The 18936-nt window shown below is 35.9% G+C and overlaps 1 protein-coding gene across 1 annotated transcript; it reads right to left on the bottom strand.

The window, feature by feature from the left end:
* Window positions 1-7187: 7187 nt before the first annotated feature.
* Window positions 7188-18279, bottom strand: rnd1a (Rho family GTPase 1a). Its single transcript, XM_082144790.1, has 5 exons — window positions 18010-18279; window positions 17564-17651; window positions 11879-11988; window positions 11387-11521; window positions 7188-11303 (listed from the first exon to the last, which is right to left on the bottom strand). The coding sequence occupies exons 1-5, from the start codon at window positions 18127-18129 to the stop codon at window positions 11058-11060; spliced, it is 699 nt and encodes a 232-aa protein (XP_082000916.1). The 5' UTR covers window positions 18130-18279; the 3' UTR covers window positions 7188-11057.
* Between the last annotated feature and the right edge of the window lie 657 nt (window positions 18280-18936).

An 18936-nucleotide genomic window follows, 5' to 3' on the forward strand; every position in this document is an offset into this window, starting at 1 on the left:
GTCCTGCCGTTAGGCTGGGATGAACTCCAGCAGGATAAACGTGTGGATGAATGTATGTGTGTGATTCAAATCAAGCGAAGTCTCGAGCTTAACCATTTTGAGAGTAAAGCTTTTTTTTGTGGAAAAAAGTTAGTTAACTATAGTTACCAGGGAGCAAACTGTGACAACGAAGAGCTTGAGAAAAATGAGACCTGTGATTTGTGGAGAACACAGAGAAAAATCAAGGTAAATACCAGGGGTTAACAGAATATAGATAGGCTTTTTGTTGTGCTACATTTCCAGACATTCATTTCAAGTCCTTATTGTTGACAAATTATGGAAGAAGGGTGAATATATTATTTCATTGTGTGTATTAAGGGTAATGAAATGCTACTTGTGAAATTAGCCTTAGCTACACAGTGGAGTTGACTATCTCTCCACCCCCCAAAAATAATTATTTAAAGTGTCATTTTCACCACAGAATGCTATTAAATGTGGTCGAAATGAATAATATATAATTATATATATATATATTTATATATTTAACTATATATATATATATATATATATATATATATATATATATATGTGTGTGTGTGTGTGTGTATATATATATATATATACTGTTTATAGGCCTATATATATAAGTATATATGGCCGAATTTCCACGTAATCCATGTGTACTGCTGGACATTGTTAGCAGACAAAATAAATACAATAGTGAGAGTATGAATTGTGTTTAAATAAATGTAAGAAGAAACGGCTATTAATATATTATTTAATATGTATTGTAATACAATTGTTCACTTTTGAAAATAAAAAAATCAGTCTATCTTTTTTACATCTCCATTTGGCATAAAACCATGAAACACTAAAATGCCTTTTCCCCAACTTTTCCTTTCAGAATCTCTATCTTACAAGGACAGAATTTCCCTCAGACTGCGACACACAGCCATGTGACTGCATGCATATTGATAATTCTGCAGCTAGAGCTTGATCCGATCTGCTGAGTCCACAGTCACCGCAGTAAACAGGTGAAGTGTAAATATAAATGTGTACATATGTGGGTATGATTTTTCACTGTGCCGTCACCAGGAATATCATCCCAGGCCTTTTTCTAGTGCCAGTAATTGCAGGCCTCATGTATTGATATTGGAATGTGTGTTTTTGAGATGGGTGGGGGTCTTGTTTCTCTTAATCTCTCAAGAACCTCTAAAGAAATGTTGTATTTTATGTGAGTAACTGAAGGTAAATCCTAATGGAGTGCGGCTCACAGGAACTCTTGTACAAGAGCTCTCACAGGGAGAGTGTGACTGAGAGCACTTGTGTCTGAGTGTACCAGTCTCATTTCCACCTCTCACTGTCTTTTTTTTCAGTGTTCAATTGAGTACATTCACGTTAAGCAAGGCTTATGTGTTCCTTATACATGTTAGAGGATTTGACTTCCGTCAGCAAGTCTCTATATTAATTACTACCAGCTTCCCGAGAGGCTCAACAGAGACATCCTCCTGTAGCAACTGGTCAGAGCTATTTTAGGCATAATACTCTTCTCTGAACAAATGGCTTTCCTGTAGTCCTTTGCGGATCCATTTTCAGCACTTTGAATAAATTTGAAGAATCTCCTAATAGCAGAGCATGTTGTCATACTGAATGGGTTAAGCTGTCACAAAATTAAAACAGTAAAGCAATTATGAAACATAATAAATAATAAAATATACACTACTGTTCAAAAGTTTCAGTCAGTAAGATTATTATTATTTGAAAGAAATTAATACTTTTAAGCAAGGACACATTACATTGATCAAAAAGTGACTAAAGACTTTAACAATGTTACAAAATATTTTTTATTTAAAATGAATGCGGTTCTTTTCAACATTCAATTCATAAGAGAATCCTGAAAAAAAGATATCAATATTAAGCAGCACAACAGTTTTCAACATTGATAATAATAATAAATGCTTCTTAAGCATCAAATCAGCATATTAGAATGATTCCTGGAGGATCATGTGACACTGAAGACTGGAGTAATGATGCTGAAAATTCAGCTTTGCATCACAGGAATAAATTACATTTTAAAATATATTACAATAGTAAACAGTTATTTTAAATTGTTATAATATTTTTATATAAAATAAATGCAGCTTTGGTGAGCATAAGAGATTTTCAAAAGTTAAGAAAATTATATCGACCCACATTTTTTAACAGTTATGTAAAAAGTAACCATGTAATTAATAACTTGTATTATAATTAAAATAATTTAACAACTTCCCCTGACATGAAATTTATATTAAAAAATATGCTTGTCCTGAGAGTTCATGATTTCATTTAAAATCTCCCTTCATTTTATGGTTGACTCTCACCTCAGTATATGCTAATGTGGTTTTATAATGCTCACAGGTTTAGCTATATATATATATATATATATATATATATATGATATAATATAATAATATAATGATATATTTATATATATAATTATGAATATAATTCTCTCTATATATATATATATATATAAATGATTTTAGAAGTTTGGAGCATATAATTCACAAAATGATTCTAATTCAAGAAAGTATGGAGCACAGTGCTTGAACCACAACCACATAAAATATTCTACTAGAGAAAACACACATTTGTGCATTTGGATTTTGACTCAACCTCATAGTTCCTAATACTGACACAGTCCTTGTGACAACTAGCCCCGTTCTCCCCTATATTACTGAAATTGCAGCTTGCAAACCTCTTTTCAGTGTTTGTTTGGCACAAGATAAAGAGAATGAGGTTGGCACCACCTTGTTCACTTGATCAGCTTTGACAGAAATAGACTGTAATGTTTGTCCTACAACAATAGCTGGATGAGGGGCTGGTGGAGAAGCATGAGGGGAGAGAGAGGGTTATCTGGGCGACAGGGTGAAGCATGTCAGGGCTTCAACTACGGAACTCCACCGACATGCGAGTCTCTATTGTTCACTTCACATCCTCCTCCTCCTCCTCCTGCAGTGGTGTTCTCCGTGTGTGGGTGGAAGTGACTTTTCCCTCAGTGGAAAATCTCAAAGCTGGGCTTCCCTTTATGAGCCCTTCCTTCTGAGGAAGAAAGAGAACTTCCTTCAAAACAGGTGCAGACTGTTGATGGTGCTCTGACACACTTATGATCTAAGGAGGATGCCTGCCGTTTGAGTTTTTAGGTACAGGTAACATCAATTACTAATGGTACATCACGCAGCAAAAGCTATCTAGGAGTATTATAATACACAGTCTTTATCATCATTTATCTTTATTCAATTCAAATGAATTACAAACGTGGTCATCGCACGGAAAGGGTTGCGTGGATACGGTTTCGATTACTGATAACGCAGGGCACAGGTGTTAATTAAAATGTACCGTTTTAGTTGGCCTGATAAGCACCTGTTTGTTGCTTTCATCTTCACACAAAGAATATACGCGTGCTCAAAAGAGACCTAAATCTGTTAAATTTTTCATTTTGTGCGATTTTTCTCTTTCAGGCCGTTGGAAAGTAAATCTGTGTGTGCACACATACACACCTACACACAGACACTCATGCACTAAGACTTCGCTGCTGTTGCTATGACTACATTCTTTCTGCGGTAAATGTGTTGTCTGACACTGTAAAGTCAAAGAGAATACTCATGTTTTCATATCTACTCCCGTCTTTTCTTTCTCTCTCACATACTTGCTCCTCTCAAGGTTGTGGGTAATTTTGGTTACGGCTTTGTGTGACCTTGAGACTCTTAAAGAGCGCCCTACAATACCGATCTTTCTGGATATGTGTGTGTGTTGTGAACAGTCTACACATAACTAGCAGTAATGCTTTGAATATCTTTATGAATTGTGAATATATTTATGAATTTTACTTTAGTTCATAGGTCTTCAACGTTTTGGATACCTTGGTGAATAGAAATATTTATAGTACCATGTTAATGTATTTACGATGCTAAGGTTGCAAAGCTATTAAAAATTGTTAGTTTACAGTCTTATACTTGATAATGTTATTTCTTTTATTTTTATTTTTTTACTAAATACATTTAAATATGGGAGAGATAATTAACTTGGCTTTGAAATAAATAAATAAATAAATATATATATATATATAATTTAAATTAGGTGTGTGTGTACATATTTACATATGCTGAGGTCAATTTGTTTCTTAATGTCTCATTAAATATATTAAAATATAATATTTAAATAATTTGTAATAATAATTTAAATACGTTTAACAGCAATTATTAATTTAATAAAATTGAATGTAAATATATTATTATATTAAATATGTTAATAATATGAAAAACTTTTTTAACATTTTTGTTTTTTTGCATTTTATTTTTTATATAGAATGAGTTTTTGCAAACAGTAATTGGCAGACCCCCTGCAGTACCACCTCGGACCCCCTATTGTAGACCCCTGCTTTAGTCTGAAGCAACTCCAAGTTCTCTATAATCTATAACTTTGAAGTCTTTAGTGCTCATGCTGATAATGATACGCTATAAAAGCAGTTTTCTTAAAATATACTGTATCTTCAATCATCGGTTCATTGTCTGGCATATTGTGTGTTGCTGTGATCTTGATTGATAACGTATTATACACATGGAGTAGCAATCAGGCTTCATTGTTGTAAATGATTGTTTGCTTCCTGTTATTACAAGAAAAATATTGTATCATGGAAGTACAAATAAAGACACTTTTTCTTTTTTCTTTATGTAAGTTACCAATATTTTCATGATATTGCAGCATTTCGGGAAGTTGCCCCACCCTGCTGTGATTGTGGGCACTACTGCATGTGTAATGCACCCTGACCTAATTAGTTATTTACAGTTTCACGCATAACTGGACTCCGTATGTTCAAATTTGTCCTTAATAAACATAAATCTCTTTTTTAGTACCATATCCAGACTAAAACGTACAGTACATGCAACTTTATGTTCATAAAACAGCTTTAGCATACCATTTTAACTTGTACATTTATATTGTTTGTTTACAGAGGCACAGGTCAATCGAAATCAAGCACCTGAGCCCGAGCATAGGACATATGGGCAGTTTGTAGCCCTTAAAATAGGTCAGATTTTTTTTTTTACACTAAAACATGTATTTCTGCCTATATTTTTAGCTGTAACCAGCAAAAAACCTGTGCTGTTTTAAACTCCAGGCACGCATAGCCATCCTGGCCTGTCCAAACACAACCCACACCTTCTTCCTTCTCTATGGACCCGAGACCCAGATGCCGTAAAAGCACGGTTGGCTAATTAAACAGCCAAATATGCTCATCCATTATCAACATACCTTAGGGGTTCACCGTGACAAACTGTACATATGTGTAAGAGTGAGTGATAGTGGGGGTTGGGCGTACCTCATGGGTTTTAGGGCAGCCTTGGGGACTCCCTTGGGAAGAAAAGGCCTATGGCAGTGCGAGAGGGATGCTTGTATGAGGGAACGTGTGTGCGGTTATTTTGTTCTGTTGCCAACACAGCAGAAATCAGCTGTGCAAGAGACTCGCAACACTACAGTATTAAAATCTCTCATTTACTCACAGTCATGTTGTTGCAAATCTGTATGACTTATTTCCTTTGGTTGAACACAAAGAAAGATATATTAAAAAAATTGTAAAAGTCAGTGGTATCTGTTCAGTGTTTGTTTTGGACACCATTTACTTTCATTGTTTGGACAAAAACAGGTCTTCAAAACAGGACTTCTTTAAAAAAAAATCATTTTCAGCAGGGTTTTCCAAACTGGGGTTTGTAAGGGAATTGTAGGAGGTTTGTGAGTTGATGAAACGTTAAATAAAATAAATGATTTTAAAATTAAAATAAAAAACAGTCCCTTAAAAGATGATGTGCTTTGTTTACCTGCATATGATGTGACCATTAACCATTGACATGGAAAAATTATGAAAATACAAGTGATTATATTATTATTATTTTTGTCAGAGTTCTTATATTTTAAGTATTTTACATCAAATGAGTTTGACTAACAAAAAAGTATGAACCGCTGCTTTGAGCATTAGGTGATGGTAGTGGTAATCCAAATGTAAAAATGAGCATGTACCATTCATTATTCAATATATATAGATAGATAGATAGATAGATAGATATCCAATATTGTCCAATAACCAATATGCTGCCCATCTAATGCATCTCTGAAAGGGCATGCTAGTAATATAAATCAGAAATTTATGATGATGTGAGTTGAGGGGATTCACATTGTTTATGCTAATATCTGAATAAATTGAATATGCTGATTATGTACATTCATTTCTCCTGAGACCACAAGGCCTGCAGTTGTGTGTGTGTGTGTGTGTCTGAGACATGCTTTCTGCTCCAGTGAACAGACAGTCACCCTGACTGATTCAACAAGGGTTGACTGAGCTTGTTGCATTTAAACAGCTCTAAAAGTCCCTTATGAACCTTAAAACAATGTTCCTCTGATAATATGACTGTGAGAAGGCAAATAACACAACGACGGCACATTTGAAGGTCTGAATGCACATACCGAACACATTCTCCTGTCATTATGATCCCACATTGTTGCAGCAGTTCTAGACGATATGTGGCATTGTTAGCGCTGGAGTCACGGTGGCTGGTTTGATGGCTGCGCACGTGTGTGTGTGTGTGTGTGTGTGTGTGTGCATGTCTCTATATGGCAGACTGCAGCTCATGGTAATTGGAGAAAATAAGTCTCCCCCCATCATTTCATTTCCTCCTTTACTGATTTCTCCCCAGTTTCTCTCGCTAGGTCTCTGCCTGATGTGAGTCATTGTAATGAGCCGGCATTCTGTCATTCCTTTACTTTCCACCCAAACAGCCCCAGTCTCTCTCTTCTCTCTAAAGCTCTGGGGTGTAGAAGACTTCAAGCAGCTGGAAGCGGCAGCTCTCTCCATAAGCATTCCCTTCATGATGCTGTATTTTTCCTTTAAAGCTTTCTTCCTAAAATCATGCTTAACAGACTCTGCTGTTTTATTCAGGTTATATTCTATATGATGAATGAAATAGCCTTTGAAAGTCATGCCTTTAAGCTGTGGCTGGTCAAGGTTGTCTGGATCTAATGTATTAAATGAAAGAGCCTGTGTGTTATACTAGCACTCTGTTTGTCCATCAGAAGTTAAGCTTTGTCATTGAATAAATTACATTTTAAAATGCTTCCTTCCAGGAGGTCGTGTCTCCTCAGAAAATTTGATGAGAAAAAAATCTATTGCACAAAAATTGATGGGGTATGTTTTTTATTTTTTGACAGTGTAAGTAATGTTTATTTATTAATTATTTAAGCTGGAAAATGTGTCAGAACACCACTGCATGTTACTGTTTAATATATATGAAAACCGTTTCCTTAACATTATTTCACACTATTGTTTTTACTGAATTTTTTTATCAAATAGATTCAGCCTGGGTGAGCACAAGACTTTCAAAAACATTAAAAAGTAGTGTATGTCACTGACTGAGGAATATGGTTTACTTAGCTAAAGCTATTTTTACCTAACTATATCAGCATATGTTCCAGACAGAGCCATGTCTGCTTGTTGATTGTGAGTGTGCAGCACTCACTGAAGTTCTGTTAGATGTGAAGATGCACACAGGAAATCTTTTTATTGTTTCTGCCTCTTCATTATTTAGTGTTACGCTGTTTCTTTGCTATTCCTGCAGAACCACATGACTTGCTCCTGGTTTTTCTTAGACCTGTTGGCCTAGTTTTGAAGAATTTGAAGCTAATTTAAGAGTCTGCCATAAGGATGGTTGTCTGTTTTGAAATCTCTCCTATTTAAGACATAGGTTTTCCATGCTTTTTTGAATGAATTGCCATGACTTCCAGTTTTTTTTTAATGATTGCTAAATTCATTTGATAGAGACTGCTGCTGCCAAACATTTTTATTTTGCATGCTAAATACATGTTATTTGGACATGTTAAACGTCTCATATTTTGTAATATGTAATATCCACTGGATCTGCAAGTCTTAACCTATGTAAAAAGGTCAGGAAGATGCTAAATATCTGTAGATGAAGGGTTTTGCCTTAATGAATGTTGAAAAGAAGGGAACATGCGTGCAACTTACTGACCAAATCCAGGTTTTAATTAATTTAAGAGTGACACATGACACCAAAGACAAGGGAAAATAACCAATAAACATATTCAATATAAAATAGATTGTCTGAAACTAAAGAATAAAACAGAACCAGCAATAATCAACCATTAATAAGTTACACATTACATAGCACAAACAATCATGTCTGTTTTGAAATTGTTTGCTTCACAGACATCATTTAAAGGGCTGTACAAAACTGATTATGCACAACATATGTACGTCCAGAGACTTAAGTAACAAAAGGAAGATTGTGGAGTTTCACCACTTCAAACATATAACATATAAGAGTGCTACTAAACCAGACAACAGTAACAAATTCATATCAAGATGATGGTCTGTATGTTGAATGACTCAAACTACAGCCATGGAAACGCCATTTGTTATGCTACAGTGAGAAAACTTGCCCTTATTTTCACTTTGTTTACACCCGCTTTCTCTCTCTCAACTTCTCGAGTGGTTTTTCCGACATGTAGTCCGGCTTATCTGACTTGTCTGTTCCTAAGCAACAGCGATCGGTATGTAGCATGAAGTGATGCAGGTCAATGTTTGACTCCTAAAGTTCCTTTCAGATGAGAATGATATATTAATGTAGTTCTGAGGTGCAGTTAAGGCAAGACCATTTTTTATGTTCAGTATTTTCACTCATTCTTCAGATAGTGACTGAGTGTTCACGACATTTTGGGTTGACATTAATAAAAAATAAAATAAAAAAGTAATTTAAAAACGTACCAAATTTCTGCTTAATGACCTATTAGACCCGCAAAACAAAACGCTCAATAATGTGACGTGTAATTTTGATGCAATGTTTCGATTTTCAAGGCCAGCGAGAGCTTTCATCGAGATCATGCTTCAGGCATGAGATCATTGCCATGTTTCAGGCAATGTCAACTGATAATAACTAGACAAACCGCCAATAACTAGACAAACCGCCAAGAAAATCAGCTAAGTTCAATGAATGAGGAAAACTAAGTCATCAAACATGCACAACCGTTCACAAGTTTGGGTTCTGTAAACTTTTGGTCTCTTATGCTCACCAAGGCTGCATTTATTTGATCAAAAATATTATTAAAATTAAAACAATTACAATTAAAAATCCAGTCTTGGTATAAAGATTATGATCATAATATGCTGATTTGATGCTTAAGAAACATTTATTGTTATTATCAATGCTGAAGACTATTTTTGTGGAAACTGTGATATGGTTTTCCAGGATTCTTTGATGATTATAAAGTTCAAAAGAACGGCATTTATTTGAAATAGAAATCTTTTGTAACTTTACTGTCTTCACTGTCATTTTTTATCAATTGAATGCATCCTTGCTGAATAACAATATTTTATTCACTCTTAAGGTCAATTCACACTGATGCTGACGGTCGGGTTTTGTCGATAAGTGTGTTACCCTTGTTGCCGTCTGTCGGCATTGGTCTGCTCTGGCTTTCGCCAATTGAACGGGTTTAATCTGTGTTTGTTTGGTATTGGAATGTCTGAGAAGTGACATACTTGGCCTTTACTGACCCCAAATCTTTTAACGGTAGTGTATGTTATTCCCTTAAACCGTTTCTTTGATCAATTTAAATTTGATGAACTACTTGAGTAGGACCACTGATTCTGAGGTCAGATTTTTCATAATGCTGTCTTGTCTGACTTCTCAGTTCATTACTATTTGGCCATTTATAAGCCCAAAGTGAGGATTTAGTTGTTTTACGATTAAGCATTACACAACCAGGGGTTGTGGGATTTAAGTCAGAGATTACTAGAATGAGGTTTACGATGAGAGGAGAGTCCTCTGTGACAGTGATCCAACCGACTACATCAGAATTGCTGAAATTATATTGCAATCTAATGCCCAACCCAGAGAATAACCAGTAGCTTTACCACATAACTCTTTACAGGCCTGTTATTGAGAATTAGGTGTTGGGGCAATTTTAAGATTACTTCAGAAGAAAAGTTAACTGGCGCGTTCAAATTGTCTTCTTGATTATGCAACATTGATCAGTTTTGATGGACAGCAAAGTCCCTTAGTAATCCCCCATGACCTTCCCAGTCCATCTCTAAAATTACTTCAGCGAAAGATTTTGTTTTCTAGAAAAGAATGCCTGGAACATCTGGAAGGGATCTTTGTGGCAATAACTCCTGCTCTATACATAGAAATGGCCTGGCAATGCTGGGTTTCTCCTCATTGACTGAGATTTATGACCCATTCTCTAGGGGCAGAGAGAGCATGAAGGACTACAGTAGGGATGAGAGAGAAAGAGTGAAAGAGTGTATTCCAATACATCTGGATTGTACAAATGTGATTGGATGCTTCATCTAGCAGATTTATAACACTGTCCTCCTTTTTCAGGAGGACATAAAATCTTGTTTGGCTCCTCCCACGTTTGCGTGACTTCTAACAGGATAGAGTGATATTTTGATTCTTCGTAGATCAGTGCCAGAGACTTCAGCAAGTACAAGCAATGCATAATTCTGTTTTGAAACAGCAACTAATGCCAACCTGTATTAAATCATCCTCTCACTTTCCAATCAACAATCACATCCATATTCACTAAAGTGCGTACTGTGTAACAGAAACACATCCTCTTCCATTAAATTACGTTCACAGCTCAACCCGCATTCCCATTCATGTATGCACACTAACAAATAAGACTACCCACAAATATATTCAACGGTGTGCAATATACTTTGCATTTCCTTCTTCGTCTGATTGATTTATCTTTAATACAAAATGCAGTTCATGTAAAGGGAAATCAATCGATACTTTAGCATTAGGATGTGTAACAGGCAAAAACCTTGAACAATGGCAGCAGCTCTTTGTCGTAGGGATGAGTGTGTTTGCAGGTGGGGTGTCAGAATGGAAGAAGAACAACACAAGTGTAGAGAGAGGGAGGGGTCATCAAAGGTCATGACCTCCCCTTCTCTCAAACCCCCTCAACCAACCCTCGCGAAGAGCAAAAATGCATTTCTTTTTCTGGAGCTGGGGTGGTGCGCGTGGGGCTCACATGACGGAACAGCTCTTGGTTCTCTCCTTGCTGAAGGAGGAGGTCAGGAGCTCTGCCTTGCTGGGCAGGTGAAGGAGGCGTTTGGAGAGCCGGCGGGTGGGGCTTTGCTTTATGGGGGGCTGCAGTTTGTTGAGGCACATGAGCGCCGCTGAGCGGAACACGCTGTGGATGCTCTTCTCCGATGTGAACGCAGAGCACTCCAGGTACACCTCCGCTCCTACCTGCTTCGCCAACAGGGTGCCCTACATACAGACAGAATGCAGTCAGAGATGGAAATAGAGAGACGAGGAGTCTAGTTTACACAGGGAGGGTTCAATTGACTGACCTGCTCATGGGAGATGGGTGTCAGTCTCTGATTGGACAGCTCCATCAGTGTGCAAACATCTGTACGCAGGTCTGTCTTGCAGCCGACTAAGATTATTCGAGTACTGGGGCAGAAATCCATGATTTCGGCTTTCCACTGCAGGGAGAGAACTGTTAATATACTGAAAAATCATATTCTTAATGAGTTTTTTTTTTTTTTTTTGAAAAGCAACAACACTATGCACGAAGTAGTTCACCCAAAAATGAAAAAAAAAATTGTAATTTTTTGGGGTGAACTATCCCTTTAAATTGTGTTTTGATAGATTTAATCTTTAAAATAAGTGCATTTTGTTTTACGGATTTTCTTCACCTTTTGCTAAACATGTTTATACTTTAAATTTTATGGAAAAAAAATCTGCCAGTGCAATGAGACAACATTTTCTGTTTCTTCTTAGACATTTTAAGTAACAAAATAGAATATTTCAAATTTATGAAGTCATAAAATATACTTCACCTTTTTCAGAGAGCTTTCGACGGTGTCAGGGCGACTTATGTCGAAGCAGAGCAGAACCGCATCTGCATCACTGTAGCAGAGAGGCCTAACATTATCATAATATGGTGAACCTGCAGGAGCAACCACATAACAAACGTCAGTAATGGAAACTTAAAATCAAATAACATTATACTGGTGAGAAAGAAGCAAATGCGACTAAATAGGGAACATCAAATGGTATGGAGGGGATCTGGCGGTCGAAATAATGTAAATAGCAATCATATGGGAGGTCTTGTAATAGGTGTGTGTGGGCGAATCTCGGAGATTCCTTTATTGACAGAATGAGTTGCCGAGGAGGTCCTGTCCCCCACACACAGCAAACCTCATCTCATTTCGTAACTACGGCAACGGAATTGAAGGATGCACACAAAAACACTGCCACACTATGACTATAGCTCTATTCGATAGCAAATAAAGCAAGTCCATTAAAGACACATTTCACCCAATATTGATGTATTTGTGCTTTTTAGAGTATGGACTCAGCTCAGATGTTGGGTGTTGTGTGAGCCTCTCTGGGTCACGTACTACTGCTGTATTATGTAGACAGTGACTCAGCCTACTGGGTTTAGACAGAGTATATGGCTTACCAGCAGAAAGATAAGAGAGATATGACTAGACAAAACAATGAATCTACATGCAATCCTGATATCACAATCTATGCACTCAACTAGACTATACAGCTCTCAACAGTAAGGTCGTTGTAGCGAATGAATTCCAGTTTAACTGCTTTAAATGTCACCCATGGTCAAATTAATTAGTTTGCAAACAGAGGTGAGGTTTGTTTCAACTGAAGTATCAGTAAAAATAGCTTGACAATCATAAACCGGTTACCATGTACCATCTTTTTCCAGTAAAAGACTATTGATGAATTTGTCACTATTAATAATATTATTAATTGATCATATTGATATATTTAAAATCAATTAATATACATTTCTGTAAAGAAAAGTTGTTTAATGATTTTTTTTTTCATTAACAGCTGTCATTGTGAATAATATATTATGCTTTTAATTTTAATTAAATTATTTATATATTTAAAACCAATTACATATTATTTTTTTAATATCTTACTTTTTATAAGTTGAAAAATTATGAATTTACGACTATCACTATGAATTGTATTATAGTTTAATTATACTTTGAAATAGCTAATTAACTTATAACACATATGATTGTTTTTAAATATATAAAAAAAATTGTAAACATTTTTTTAAATGAAATATATAAATTTTATTCTGACAAAAATATACAGTATATTTGGGTCGCAGATCTTCTCTATGAGGGGTCATTGATCTATTCAGACATAAACCTCAATGGTAGGACATCTTCCTGTATCCGTTCTAGGAGGCAATTGCTCTTTACAGCTGACTGTTTGAAAAACAAATTAAAACACTGTTTATTCCTCTTGAATCAAATTTCCAATGATAAGAGCTACAGAAGTGGCCCACACCAGACCAGAGAGCAGCCTCTCATGCCTGTCACCTCTTTGATCTGGAGAGTGTGTGAAGAGATGCCTGAAGCAGCGAGAGCCAGATGAGCAAATTCAATTAAAGCTTCTGTAATTAGTCGTGATTAGAGTGTGTTTGTGCATGTGTGCTGATGAGTGTTTGCGTGTGTGGGTGCACGAGCATCTACCGCTCTGCCAACGTTCCTCCTGTGCGTCGCCACCTAACGAGGCTGTGCACAATTAACAAAGCCTAACTGCCGTAATGAGGGAATAGATGGGGGCCGTTTGATTGTCTTCTCAAGCTCTGATCTTATACTGTATGCAAGATTCTGGGTCAGTTGTTGTGCATGATCAAATTTATGTTCCTCCACAGTTACTCTTTTCTCTTCTGATCTGGATTCAGTGTCTGGGGTTACACAAAAAAAATGGCTTTTTCATTTTACTAAAAATAATTAAGGCAAGTGGTTACACTAAATTAATTTATCTTAATTTTAAACATTTTTAGTTGAACTTCAATGTTTTTTAGTTATTTCAGTTATATATAACATTTTGAGTAGTTTCCAATATATTTAGTCTGCGATTTGAGTAAATGGAAAAGACTTGTTTGTATTTGACATTCAGTTATATTGTACAATTGAAATTAGTAAAGCTATTGCTCATTGGTCAAAGCATCATGTATCATATTCTTTGTACATGCAGCCATCCACAACCTAACCAGAGGCTCTACTCTTCAGCACAATGGTAACCATAAAACATAACTAAACATTAAACACTCACAGGTCTTTCCCTTCACTCAAAAACACATAAAATAACACTTCATTTCAACATTTACTCTCCTGATCCAGCCATATGCAAAGCATGCTGGGAACTAAAAATCCCCTGCCCATTTTCAACAAAAATCATTCATGTAATCCCAACAAAAAATCAGAAAAAAAATTCATTTATAAATATATTTAAGTAGATTGACCACAATGAAATTAAGACAAAATGTATAGCAACTGTGTTGCTTTAGCTTATTTTAATGAAGTAATTTGAACAAGCAGCAAAAATATATTTATATTTTTTCAGTGTAGTTTGTTTGACAGTTTTTCCAGTATTGTTTCACTGTTCCAGGTCAATATGACTGGGAAATTCCATCTGAGTGTTTTTAACATTCCATAATAAGATGAAATGTATAGCAGGAAATACCTTGAGACAGGAAGTCCTCCTTGCCTTGCACAACCACTCTCTCTCTGTTTTATTCTGTATATAAAAATAACTTGTATTTTATCAGCTGCTAAGTCCGTCTATTTCTAATGTGAACAAATAAAAAATTTCGTACCAATGAAAAAAAAAAATTTAGTTCTCACATTGCGAGGTTTTGTATAGCAAACAAAATTAGAGAAAAACAAATAATCTCCCTAATCAGGCACCTGTTATAGAAAAGCAATATCCCATCCACTCATCCTAAAAGTAGGCACTCAGTCAAGCAGTCAGGCATGACAATTAACAGATTCAGATCCATCAGGCATCACTGACTGATACGTTACACAACGTGCCATGCAACATGACCCTAAAGAACTCCGCTTTTCACTCGGCATGCAAGATGACAGCATGGGATTTAAAAATATTAAACCTATACACTTGCAAAGATTAATCTCAGTTGAAATATCAGTTATAAAAAAAGGACATTTGGGGAGGGCATGACACATCCATCCAAAACAAGATCCAGTGATACTCGAGCAGATAGTAGAATATAAAGATAATACATATATGAAGCAAAGATGGGACTAAAAGAGAACTTTAGAGCCAGATAGATTGTTGGGTACATAATTGGTATGATAGCAGTAATATTAATTTTGAGGGAAGAAACCTAAATCCTATTTAAAGAGAGAGTTCACTAGTACCCCCCCAAAAAACACTAATTATTTTTGGCAATGCCCATTGTTCGATAACTTTTGGAAATCCATTTTATGGATTAATAAAGTATTAATATATTAATAAAGTATTGAATGTTGAACTGATAAGAGGCCCTCTGATAGCAATTCTAGGGATGGAGCCAGTTGTGATACAAAGTAGGAAAATATGTATTTATTACAGATATTACTGGTAGCAGGAAAGAAAACAATTACAATAAAATGGCTTAAAAAGGAGTCGTCCAAACCAAGCTGAATGGCTAACAATTTTAAGAAATATTTACACTATGGAAAAAATTACGTATTTGTTGAGATTACAGAGGGAACTTTTTATTGAAAGATGGGCACCATTAAAGGGATAGTTCACCCAAAAATGAAAATTCTGTCATCATTTACTCACCCTCAAGTTGTTTCAAACCTGTATGAATTTCTTTTTTCTGCTGAACACAAAAGAAGATATTTTGAAAAATGTCGGTAACCAAACTGTTGATGGACCCCATTGACTTCCATAGTAGAAAAAAAAAAAAATACTATGGAAGTCAATGGGGTCCATCAACTGTTTGGTTACTGACATTTTTCAAAATATCTTCTTTTGTGTTCAGCAGAAAAAAGAAATTCATACAGGTTTGAAACAACTTGAGTGTGAGTAAATGATGACAGAATTTTCATTTTTGGGTGAACTATCCCTTTAATGACGGTGATGGAGGACCGTTAGAACTAACTCTGATTATATCTGCCAGGAGAACTTGTATACAACCCATGTTTTGTTTTAAGTTGATGTTTGTTCTGTTCACATTGTTTATTTTAAATGTTGTTACTTAATTTTTATTCCTTCTCTTTCTTGTACTTCTGGACATATTCTCCTGTGGACTTGACCATATACGTAAGAGTGTGTGAATGCTATGAACCCTTGAACAAGATATTGTTTCTGACTGGAAGTAATTGCTGTATAAGGAGATTTGAAGAATATTCAAAATAAAAATAAGTAACAAAACAAAAACAAAAACCACTAATTCACTCCCATAATGTTGTTTTGGACCCCACTGACTTTCATTGTTTCAACTGTTTGTTTTTTTACGGTGAGTAAATTACGACAGTTTTCTTTTTGAGGGGAACTATCTCTTTAAGATATGTATTTTTTGACATAAAGCTCTGTGAATCCAAACATAGACTAAAGAAATTAGACTATCAGAAGAACATTCCATGTCTTTTTACTAGATAGGCCTACGAGCTATAGCTATCAGTCATTGAACCACAGCTTTCTACTACTATAATCTTAATAAGATACACAGGCACAGATTACACTTAATCAGATACACAGACAAACACACAGACTAAACATTCCCTGACCAAATACCTTGATACTATATTGAATGACAGGCACTGAAACAGGAGCTGATCTCTGTAATCCACTTCAGAGAGACTGTAACTCTAAAAAGAGTCATCAAAAAGGCTTTGCGTGTCACAGTGAGACATTCCAAAACATGGCAAAACCCAGTCCTATACACAGCCCTGGTTATTTTAATAACCAAATCAGAGATATTGTCTGATCCAGAGGCAGACAGAAGGTGAAGACATCACATTGCAGCGTCTGACGCCTGAGGACAGGTCTCAGGTGTAGCAGATGCCAGATCCTCTCGCACACTTACTGCAGCTTCACATGTCTGCTTGCTTTCCCTAACTCAGGGCTCAGGTGCTGATGGTGTCTTTCCTGTAACGTCTGACTGACCTACTAGCCCAATAACAGTCAACACAACAGCCGAGAATGCACACAAACAAATGCATGTGGATGATTTACAGAAAGTCATTTTGTAAAGTGAAAGTTTGTTATTGTAATGCTATCCAGCAAAACATAGTCAAATCAAATCCAAATCTATCTATCTTTTTTTTTCTAACTGAAATTCATTTACAGGATAAAGAAGTTAATAATGCAATATATGATGCCTTGAATTAAAATATCACTGAACAAAACAAGTTCAATTTATAGTCAATCAGGGACTCGGGTTACACTATTTTCTTCTATTTCACAGTGAAGTGGTTTATGATTGTTTTATTCATTTTAATCTTGTCCAGACAGTGAATGTAAATGGGGTCCAAAACAACACTGATATTTTTGTCATTTTTTTTTTCAAGTAAATGATTATATCGTTTTCAATTTAGAGTCCATTTCACGATATTTCTCAAAAGTGCAGTCTCATGTGTAAAACTTTATTAATTAGCAAAAATGACTTGAGTGCAAATGTGTTCATCAGTTTAAATGCTCTGTTATGCACACCAGCATCATCGCTGTCTTCTCTCTCTCACCTGACGTGTCCCATAAACTGAGCTCCACGCGCTGCTCCTCTAAATCCAGTCCAGCTGTGTAGTTCTCAAACACTGTTGGGACGTAAGTCTGTGTGGTTGGGAACAAAATAAAACGTTACATAATGACTTAAGCATTTAACGTTTGTATAAAAAACAGTTCGTTCATGTCGCATAAAACGCCATAGTATAGACTATATCCTAGGTTATGGTTTGTTGCAAATGTGTCGATTTTTTTCCCCCAGCGTCAACACGTGCACCGCACACAACTCACATGAGAAAGATACATGGAGTATCGCCTTGATGAATGAACATCCAGGATAAGCGTAATATATTTCGCAGTATATTGTTACATAATTTCATAAGCAAGCGTCCAAGTGCATTACTATTGAAAATAGCCTACACATCATTATCAACTGAAGGAATACATGAGAGAGAGTAGGACATACCTCAGGATAACAGTCTTTGGCCAAGACTTGCAACATTGCAGTTTTCCCGCACTGCACGTCTCCTACTAAAACCAGTTTACAACGCATTACTAAAGGCTGACTGATTCTTCTCTCCTTCATTGTAAATAAGACGGTTCTGTTCGCGTTGGCTCTCTCGTATGACGGCCCTGGGCAGTTTGTTCAGACCGCATTGGGGTTTGGACTAAATCACCACGAAATAGAGAAATACGGCACTGCGGCAATTTATACAGCTCTGTTATCCAATCAGCGACGCGCTCTCCTGCTCGCGCTCGAGTTCCACTGCCCCCGAAAGGCGCCCACCCAGCTGGAGTCCGCACATTGATTTAGCCAAGATACTTACTTCTAGCAACGGTAAGGTAACAAAATATGAAAAGGGAGGGTTTTAAGAAAGTTTACATCTGAGATCAAATTAAAGTTGAGAAATTCTAGTTGTAAAAATAATCTCGAACTCTTTACGTTATACAAGCAGCATAGGCCTATCTTAATGTAATAACTATTATAAATACTAAGTGCTCCTCAAAATAATTATGCATGTATCTCATTAATAATAATATTATGTAATATTAGGCTATAAACAGAGTCAGCAATATTATGAAAAATAACTTCTGTACACTTTTCAGGTTGGTGAAAATTTTTCAACACAACACAAGCACATTTTTGCCTTTTGATGTTGCATTTTGGGTTAGGGGATTGGGTCAATTGTAACTTGTTTCACATTTTTGTTGTAAATCTCATCTCTCTCTGTCTATAAAACATACAATATGCTTCAAGTGGTTATTCATATATGTACATGTGCACAACTTTAACATCAAGGTATGTTAAATAAAGATAATAAAGAATAGCAGTCACAGCAGCAATTGTTCTCTTCTCCGCCATTCTCAGAGATTCCCAGTAAATACGACTTGA

Source organism: Leuciscus leuciscus, assembly GCF_965113295.1.
Source record: "Leuciscus leuciscus genome assembly, chromosome: 18".
NCBI classification, from domain to species: Eukaryota; Metazoa; Chordata; class Actinopteri; order Cypriniformes; family Leuciscidae; genus Leuciscus; species Leuciscus leuciscus.

Excerpts from the sequence above, each read along its gene's own strand:
- rnd1a (XM_082144790.1), bottom strand. The coding sequence starts at position 18,129 with ATGAAGGAGAGAAGAATCAGTCAGCCTTTAGTAATGCGTTGTAAACTG. Across the intron at positions 11,989-17,563 it reads CAGTTTATGGGACACGTCAG|GTTCACCATATTATGATAAT; the intron begins GTGAGAGAGAGA and ends TTGCTCCTGCAG. Across the intron at positions 11,304-11,386 it reads CACCCATCTCCCATGAGCAG|GGCACCCTGTTGGCGAAGCA; the intron begins GTCAGTCAATTG and ends GTCTGTATGTAG.